The sequence below is a fragment of the Pterocles gutturalis genome, unplaced genomic scaffold (genome assembly GCF_000699245.1).
Source record: "Pterocles gutturalis isolate BGI_N339 unplaced genomic scaffold, ASM69924v1 scaffold11781, whole genome shotgun sequence".
NCBI classification, from domain to species: Eukaryota; Metazoa; Chordata; class Aves; order Pterocliformes; family Pteroclidae; genus Pterocles; species Pterocles gutturalis.
In genome coordinates, this window is record NW_010097891.1 from 1 (window position 1) to 8773 (window position 8773).

Genomic DNA, 8773 nt, shown 5'->3' on the forward strand with positions numbered 1-8773 from the left:
TAAAGGTGAAGGAAGAGACAACGAAGTTTGGCTTGGTACTAGTTTTAACTATGAATATGAAAGAAAACATTTCGGTGGAGGTCCCCAGTGGTTCCAGTGGCCTGTTAGTTTGCACCATCAACATGCAAACACCATAAGAGTACGGAGTATAATGCAGACGCATTGCTCAATAAGTGTTATGAGTAACATTTTTACTATATTTTTCCTTTATCTTAGTTCTCCACCCCCAAATTCCTTCTGTTCACCTGCCTCAGCCTTCCACTACCCCGAACAGAGAGGTAGAGCAGTGCCAATGTGTGTTCTTTGATGCCCTCTACGGGACAGATTTCTGCAACAGAAAGTTGCTAGAAAGAAACCACAGCCTTCTCCCTTCCTGAAGAAAGTGCATAAGGCAATCTTACCAAACACACTTGGAAGTGAGGCTTCTGAATTGCTGATAACTTTAATTTATTCACAGGGTACATGTCATGGGTCTCTGCAGCCACCACTTTTGCAGAGGTTGCTTTTCTATAAGATCTTTGAACTCTTTTCAAGAAAGCAGCAACAGGTTTCCTGTAAAGGCTTCAGGTTTTTTCAAATATCTACAAAAGCCTAAGTCAGTAAGCGTTCAGTCTCATCTTTTGCTTAAGGTCAAAACACATATATAACAACTGGTTGATCAGATACTTATCTGATGGCAAAAGTTTAAATTCAACCTGACATTGCAAAGGATGCAATAAAAATCCCCACTTCAGAAGGCCAGCAAAAGGACACCAGATGTAGAACAGGATTTTTAGGTATTGAGATAGATTGCGACAGAGGGACAGTACTTTTTAAGGGTTTTTTTCTATCATGATTCATCTGTATTAGAGAGGAGACATGATAATAATATTCAAAAATATAAAAGGTATCCACAAATAGAAAAGAAGAAATTACTTAGAGCTAGAACACAAAATAAAGGACTTACAATGACGGTAAGAAATGTTAAGCTTATACAAAGAAGAAGCTGTCTAACAGATAAGAAAGCATTGTAACTGACTACCTAGGAGGCTGCGGAAATTTCAACGTCAGGCATTTTTAAGAACAAAAATCAGGACTGATTTACATACAAAGAATTCTGTGGAAGACGAGACCATTCTAGGAAATGGAAGAGACTAAACAAGAACCAAAGATTCCAGTTAAATGAAAAGGGAAAAATATGCCCAGGAAGAAAAAAAAGGAAGTCAGAAGAAAGCCTGGCAAAAAAAAAGAAAAAAAAAAATGCAGGGACAACTGGTTCCGAGACCAGTTTCAGCTTTATTGTCTATCATTTCCACAATTAATTTTCAAATTCCACAAACAAATCAGAGGGCAGTGGAACCACAAACACTAAATTAATTTTCAAATTTCACAAAGAAATCAGAGGGCAGTGGAACCACAAACACTTGGACAAGATCTTAATTTAGTTCACCTTGCACATTTTTTACCAAAAGCTCTTCTGTGGAAACCGTGGTAGAATCCATTCGGTGTATCTCTCAACTCCACATTTTATAAGTAGTTCTGTCTGACTTTATGAGGATCATCTCTCAACTTCACATTTCATAAGTAGTTCTGTCTGACTTTATGAGGATAGGAAATAAAAGTGAGGAAAAATGAATCTAAAACCATAACTTTCTATACAGTAACATTACTTACTTGTTTCACATTTTCTGCCAAGAACACAACATAAACACTACAAAATCCCAGCTGTGTTATTACTAGGAAAAAGTCTACAATATACCTGAGGAAGAAAAAACAAACATACATTATTCTTAGGATCCAAACAGTTAACCCATTTCTACCTAGTAGGCAATTACTACTCCTTTTTACAGTAGTTAAAATGCTAGATTCAAATGCCACATTAATCCCAGGAGGACTGCAATGCAGGTTCCTCTTATAGCAAAACAGGGTGGTTTTCTAGGTGTTTGGTTTTGATGCCTACCCAATGTTACCTTAAAAAAAAAAGGAATGTACTCACATTTTAAAGTGGCATAAAATTAAATTCAAAGACTCAACAATGTAGTATGAATGTAAAGAACAGACATATATATTCAACGCACATATTAATTCTGCTGAGGTCCGTTAGCCCCTAACACAGCAGTCTTCCACCAGGACCACAGATTCAATGTCTCATACAGCCTAAATTACATAAATTTCAGCAATTCAAGATAAGAAACATTTTCTCATCTTACTCAGTGGGTCTACATTAATGTATCCAAATACAAATTCAGACACTGTATCCCATTGAAAAAAAACACTCTAAACTATCCTTCAGATTGTTTTTAAAAAATGTTATCCACAATGGTGGCCCGACGACACGCTACAATGAAACTCTTTGCTAGAGTCAGGCATGCAGCAGACATCTGCCTCAGAGAATGAATTTGGTGCACCACAGTGTCCCTGGAAATCAAATTGCCATTTGTGGCTTGTAACTCTTTGGTGCATTACAGAATTGTCAGCATATTTCACTACAAACCAATTTTCCCTCTAATTGAGCTCTACCCCATTCCTATGAAGTCATCACAAAAGATCTTAAAAGACTAGCTCACCTTTTTCTTATTCAAAATAAAGTAACAGCCAAAACACATGATGCAAGATGCTGCATCCCCAAAAATAACAGGACTAAAAAAATTCTTCCTCAAGTGAGAAAAAAAAAATTTAAATTAACATTGAGCAACATATCTGAGTTTTGGAATTCTGGTAGCCATACCATGAACTCCAAAAACAGCTATACAGCAACAAATGGCAAAGAAAAAATAATAGTCTTTTTCAAAAGAGGGATAAAGTATTTAAAAGAGACAAGCTATCAACATCTGCATGTCATTATTGCAAAATATAGCAAATATTTCTCCATTATTTGTGTGTTATATTTAAACAGGAATCAAATAATTGTTTTGCTTCCTTTCAGAACAGATACACCGAAGTAATTCAGATTTGCAGTGCCAACCTGATAAAGAGCGAACTCTGATGGAGGGAAATGTGCTTACAGTAAAAGAGAATGAAAACTTATATTACTTCACTATGTATTTCTGGTTATACCACATCTTTTCCTATATTAATAAATAGAATTATTTTCTTCACAGGTCTTGTAGACCTGAAAATTGAAATGCCTAACTGAGAGAGACACTCCCCAGTCCTCCCAGGTGACCACTAGCTGGCTGCAGAAAACAACAAATAACACCGCATAAAAAGATTTCAAGCACGGAAAGCAAATGCTTTATTTCCTAAAGCAAATAGCACTTTAGTAAAAAGGAAATCTCCTAACCATTCCAAGTGCAGTCATTAATTTTTAACAATGAATTTATTAAATTAAATTTTAACGCAAACTTACCGTCCCCAAGAAGCTCGTTTCTGAAGAGCAGTCAGGGGCCCCACTTCCATGGCGTAACTAACTGTATCACTGTACCCTAGTGAGGATTTTTTCATCCTGAAATCAAAGAGTGAAGAAAGAACAGAGTTACTAGAAACTATGAGGGCCTAGATCCCTACCTTGAAAATGCTGTGGCCTCCCAGGTTTATAATAAGTAATCACCTGTGGCAAAAATGAATTTCAGAGGTATGGTTTGGGCTTCCTTCCCCCAGGAAGGGCTATTCAGCACTCTACGAGCACATGAACCACAATGCTGCTTCCCCCTAATTCAACAGTACTAATCAGTTCTCTACAGAACAACTTTCTTGATAATTATAAGATCAGCTTAAAAAATTCATCTTAAACCTAAAAGTCACAAAGAGCTTCAACAGGATTCAACCGACTTTCCTGGACAAGCAGTCAACTGCAATTGTTTCAGTGATCTTAGTTCTATGTACGTACATCTTCAAAGGCCATTCAAAACTCCAGAGGAAAAAGCTAAGAATTCAGGAATGAAGGGATCCCCTCACAGTACAATATCACACTGAACTGATAAGACAGTTCTTCCAGCTACAGGGACATGAACAGTTTTGTGTTTCTATTCAGTTCAAGAACTTAATTGCACTTTTAAAATACGAGACCCTCCCACTGCTTCTCTTTAACATCTGACAGTAAGATAAAAATATTTAATAAAAGTTACTATTAATCAAAAATATTTTATCAGTCAAATTGAATAACTGCTTCCCCCCCCCAGTATGGCACATCTCACTTGGAGGAGTATCTAGTGTTTATCTGCTCACTAGCATAATTTTAACACATTCCTTCAGCGCTACAATTTTGAAGAATCAAGTTGTCAAAATCCAAAGAGATAAGAAAGACCCGACTCTTTGCCAGCAAAGACAATGGACAGGATACTGGGCAACACAAGACAAAACAACTTCATTTTGTGTATTAGCAAAGAACAAATATTTTTTCAACGTATTAAAGCAGTGTTGCACAAGCCATAGCTATCATTTATAGTTGCATATTAAGAATTTCAGTGGTCTTTCTTTCAAGTACAAGATTCTGAAGTGAAGAAACTGCTACAACATCAGGACACTCTCTAGGCCAAAAATCAGAAACAGAAAAGAAAGAAGAAAAAAAAAAAAAACTCAAACTCAGCAACAGAATGAGCAGTTCCACATTTACCTCTGACATAGACAGTGGCTGCAACGTACCAAGATGTGCATACAATGAACAGATATAACTCCTATGAACACAAGGCTGATCGGTCCAACCTGGCATGGAGAAAAAAAAAGGAAGGACATGGGAGATAAACAGAATTTTCCATGAAAATATGTCAGGGGAAAATCTTAACATGCAAAAATTTCACATTGTAGCAAATAAATTAAGAACTGAAAATTTTATGCAACTGGATTTTTTTCCCCCTCTCAGAGAGGGATGTGCTGCTGATGTTTTATGACATTTCTTACTTTTAGTTCACTACTTGACAGAAGGCTACTCACGGCCAATCAAGCCATAAAGACCAAGTGGGCATGAAAAACTTCCCTCTTTTAACAGCTTCATTAAGATATTTGCCAAAAAAAGTTTGCCAAGAGAGAAGACTGCATATACTGCAAAATTCGAAACAGTGGTTTGAACCACTTTAAAGTGGCAAGTACAATAAAAGTTTCTTTCCCTTATATCAGTAGACTTGACAATGTGCAGTATAAAGAAAAAGGAAAAAAAAGAAGAACACAATCACAACCCTGATAACTTCGACTATTACAAGTTACAGATAATTTTCAAATTGAATATCTGTTTCAGAGTAGAAGTTTGACCAAAAGTCTCCACATAAGGTACTTGTTTTTCACATGTAACTTCCATTCTTAAACTGAACGTCCTGTAATAAAGAATTACAGGATTATTTAGTTGTAAGGTGAAGTCCTCACTTGATTAAACTTATCATGCCTCAGGAAATGAATTCTTTCTTATCCAGTATAAACAAGCTGTGCTATACCCTGTTTTGCAGAAACACAAGATTGATTTAACAAGCTGATGCTGCATTCTAGGATGTACAATCTCACTCTAGAGAAAGTCTGGACAAAGATAAGACATTCCCATAATAACAACTCCCATGAGACATCACAGGAGTGTGAGTGAATCAAAATCCTTCTGTTTTCTGACAAAGTTTTTGTTTTCACCAGAAAAACACTTGCTAAGCAAAAATACAACACATGCTATAAAGTTTTCAGGGTGAAGTAGTAACTTTAAAAAAAAAAAAAGAAACACCTCAATCTTCTGTACTAATTTCACCAGACTGAGGAGGAAAGACAGAACACAACTCTATTGAAGTTGGTAGTGACAAACAAAAAGTATCAAAATGTTACTTTTTCAGGCTCAGACACATATCTGTAGATCTTTCTAGATCATTTTTCTAATCTGTGAAAAATAATTGAACCCTTACCACAATGCCAGCATTTTTTATTGCAAGTGGAAGACTAAGAAGCCCAGTTCCAATGTTTCCCTTGAGGAGGTGTGTAAGTGTTTGAATAAAGCTGACAACAAAAATAGAAAGAGTCATATTAGAAGTACACTCAGATGCAGGGTAAGGAGAGAAAACAAAACCACAGCCTGTGTCATTTATTAATAAATGGATAAATTATGACATTCAACTACTTTAAAGTGGTCCAGCACATTCAAACAATGTTTTTGAATATCTTTACATAGGAGCTCCCTCAAGTAGACCATGGAAGTCTGATCTTCAGTTCCTTCCACCAGCTTCTGAAAGGTTATTTTCTATTTAATTTTATTGTCCTTTTGTCTCAGAATCAAAATTACCAAGTTTCATCAATGTTATTTTAGAATCAGTAACATTCAAAACAATTACAAGCTGCAAATCACAATTCTGACGGCCAAAGCTTTATCAAAAGAAAAAAAAAAACCCTTTATAAGTTCTTCTAAACAAACTTTAACCAACAGTTTATCTCCAAAGTCTTCTGAAGTGTCTTTATAAAAAATTAAAATCAATCAAAATTTTCTTTAAACAGTGCTTGGATTCTGAGCGACCCAATCACTTTACAAATGGGCACCATGGAATATTTTACGGCCAGTAAGTTGTTAGCTTCCAAAGAACAGAGAACCTACTCAAAACAGGCTGCTTTTGGCAGAACTGCAAAGTCCTACAGTATAACAACGAAACTGCACTGCGAGTGTAAGGAAACCCCTTAAGAGTTCAGTAAATTACTCATGAGAAACAAGTTGGGGGTAACAGTTTTTAACAAGCTGATACTTAAGAATGATACACACGTAATGCCTTCTTCATTATCGAGCTGGTAATGCTTCTCAACTGCCAGGAAATTATTTTCGTGCTCCTCATCTGAGATGCCATCTGAATTTTGTTCATCAATTAAAGGCTTCATTACTTCCATGTCTATACAATAGAGTTAACACAAAATGAACATTAGAAACAAATTTATAGTTTAGCCATGCCGTAGCTAAATAATCTGCCGTGCCAAGAGGTTTATGGGTGTTAGTAACTATAAAGCTGATTTAAGCAAACAGCTACATACACCACAAGTTTGCACAGGAAATTCTCTTTTTATAGGGGCACACAATCTCATTATTGTCGTCACCATCATCATTATTATTATGGCCAAACATTACAGGTTTTCATTATGAAAAACAACTTTGTATCATCAAAATGTTAATGGTTTAGGTCATTGTGCAAGCTAACAGAACACACAGCAAAACACAAGAGTCATCCATTGTTACAAAAGGATGAGATTCATCTTACCGACCACCAGCTGTTGCAAAACTAAGCATTTAGTCTACTCTCCACCTCTTTTCAGTGGTGAGAGAGGGCACACTCCAGACTCACCCCATGCTACAATGGACAGATAAGATAGGTACCCCAGAAGATGTCTCCAGTCACTGGCAGGAGAACCAGGATAATGGCATTAGGCTGCATGCTTTGAAAACTGCAATTTCAGGAATCCTTCAAAGAAGCATAAACTGCCACTGCAGTCAATAAACACAGTTCCACCATCCAGCTAAATAACAGCACCAAGCAACCACAAGAAGCCGGTAGTGAACAAAACTGCCCTTCAGGCAAAACTAACAGCTTACACCAGTTTAATGCTGATTAATTTATAACTATTTTTAAATGACTACAGTTAAGGAAAACAAATCCTGCCAAGAGCAAAAAGATAATTTACCTTACACTTGCCTACCACAGTATCCATTCATAAAATGTGTTGAATAAGTCTCAACTTCCATAATTTTCACCAGAAAAAAAAAAAAAAACTGGGATTTTAACATTTTCTATAAAAAAAAGTACTGAGTGCAAGAGCACACCTTACTGAATTATCACATTATTTACAGAACGCTGAAAACACTGAAGAATACCCACAAAAGACATTAGCTACTATAACATGCTTCACTAGTCAGCAAGCAAAAATATTTCAAAGTTTGAGTGAATATTAAATACCTTTAACATACTAAACTTATTTATTTTTTAATAAAAAAACAAATGCTAACTGTTAACACTGGTGAGATTGTAGAATCATTTTTAAAAAGGTATGGACAAATAGTGGCACCTGAACCTGCCAAGTATGAGCTTTATTTTGGTGAGTTATTACAGTCAATGTGATAAGAATTATCACTTAATTAGACACCAAGACACATGCACAAAACCAGACAGGAAATACAGAACATACTAAAAGTTAGCCATTCAACAAATCATTAAGACTTTAATGAAACCTTAAAGATGTTTAACCCATCAGCAGGGCACTGGAGTTGATCCTAAGCAAGAGGAACTTAGAAAAAAAATGGTAGAACAAGTGAAATATACCTTATAAAGCAGAAGGCAGCTTATCCAGGTGGTTAAAATTAAAAGCACACAGCTCAAACTCTCCTGAAGACAGCAAAGGGTCATCTGAATTTGGTGTAAATAAAGTTGAAAGCCAGCAATCCTGAGTGCTTCTCAGAATAAGCAGACCAAAGTCTACCCTCTGCCTGGCTCCTCTCTTCGAACCTAATGCTGTGCAGGGCAGATTCAACAATGTCTTCCTTGAACAGGGGGTTGCTCCAGCTGCAGCTCCATACGCTCAAAGGCACCTATTCCCAGCACATGTACAATACACACACACACATAAACGAGGGGGTTGAATAGATACAAATTTTTAGGAAGCTGTTGAATCTAATAGCCCAATGGAGGCAAGGCTGCTGCAGCTCCATACGCTCAAAGGCACCTATTCCCAGCACATGTACAATACACACACACACATAAACGTGGCTGGCTACACAAACGCTCAGCGCTCACAAAAGCACAACCAGCACCAACAGCCTCATCCTATTCCCCTCTCCAGCTGGTCAGGACTGAGGTGGGTTAGTGGGAAATATAGATGTATGTTCCATGCAGATCCCTCCAGAACTGGGCTTCAACAG

The 8773-nt window shown here is 36.7% G+C and overlaps 1 protein-coding gene across 1 annotated transcript; it reads right to left on the minus strand.

Moving 5' to 3' along the window:
• Nucleotides 1-1589: 1589 nt before the first annotated feature.
• Nucleotides 1590-6753, minus strand: LOC104458890 (proton-coupled amino acid transporter 4-like). Its single transcript, XM_010086974.1, has 5 exons — nucleotides 6635-6753; nucleotides 5793-5883; nucleotides 4535-4623; nucleotides 3329-3424; nucleotides 1590-1738 (listed from the first exon to the last, which is right to left on the minus strand). Exons 1-5 carry the CDS (start codon nucleotides 6745-6747, stop codon nucleotides 1633-1635), a joined length of 495 nt encoding a protein of 164 aa, XP_010085276.1. The 5' UTR covers nucleotides 6748-6753; the 3' UTR covers nucleotides 1590-1632.
• Between the last annotated feature and the right edge of the window lie 2020 nt (nucleotides 6754-8773).

What these genes read in the sequence shown, in the direction of transcription:
- LOC104458890 (XM_010086974.1), bottom strand. Translation starts at nt 6,747, where the DNA reads ATGAAGCCTTTAATTGATGAACAAAATTCAGATGGCATCTCAGATGAG. An exon ending in TAAAAAATGCTGGCATTGTG is followed by an intron (nt 4,624 to 5,792) that starts GTAAGGGTTCAA and finishes TCTCCATGCCAG; the next exon opens with GTTGGACCGATCAGCCTTGT. An exon ending in AAACGAGCTTCTTGGGGACG is followed by an intron (nt 1,739 to 3,328) that starts GTAAGTTTGCGT and finishes TTTCTTCCTCAG; the next exon opens with GTATATTGTAGACTTTTTCC.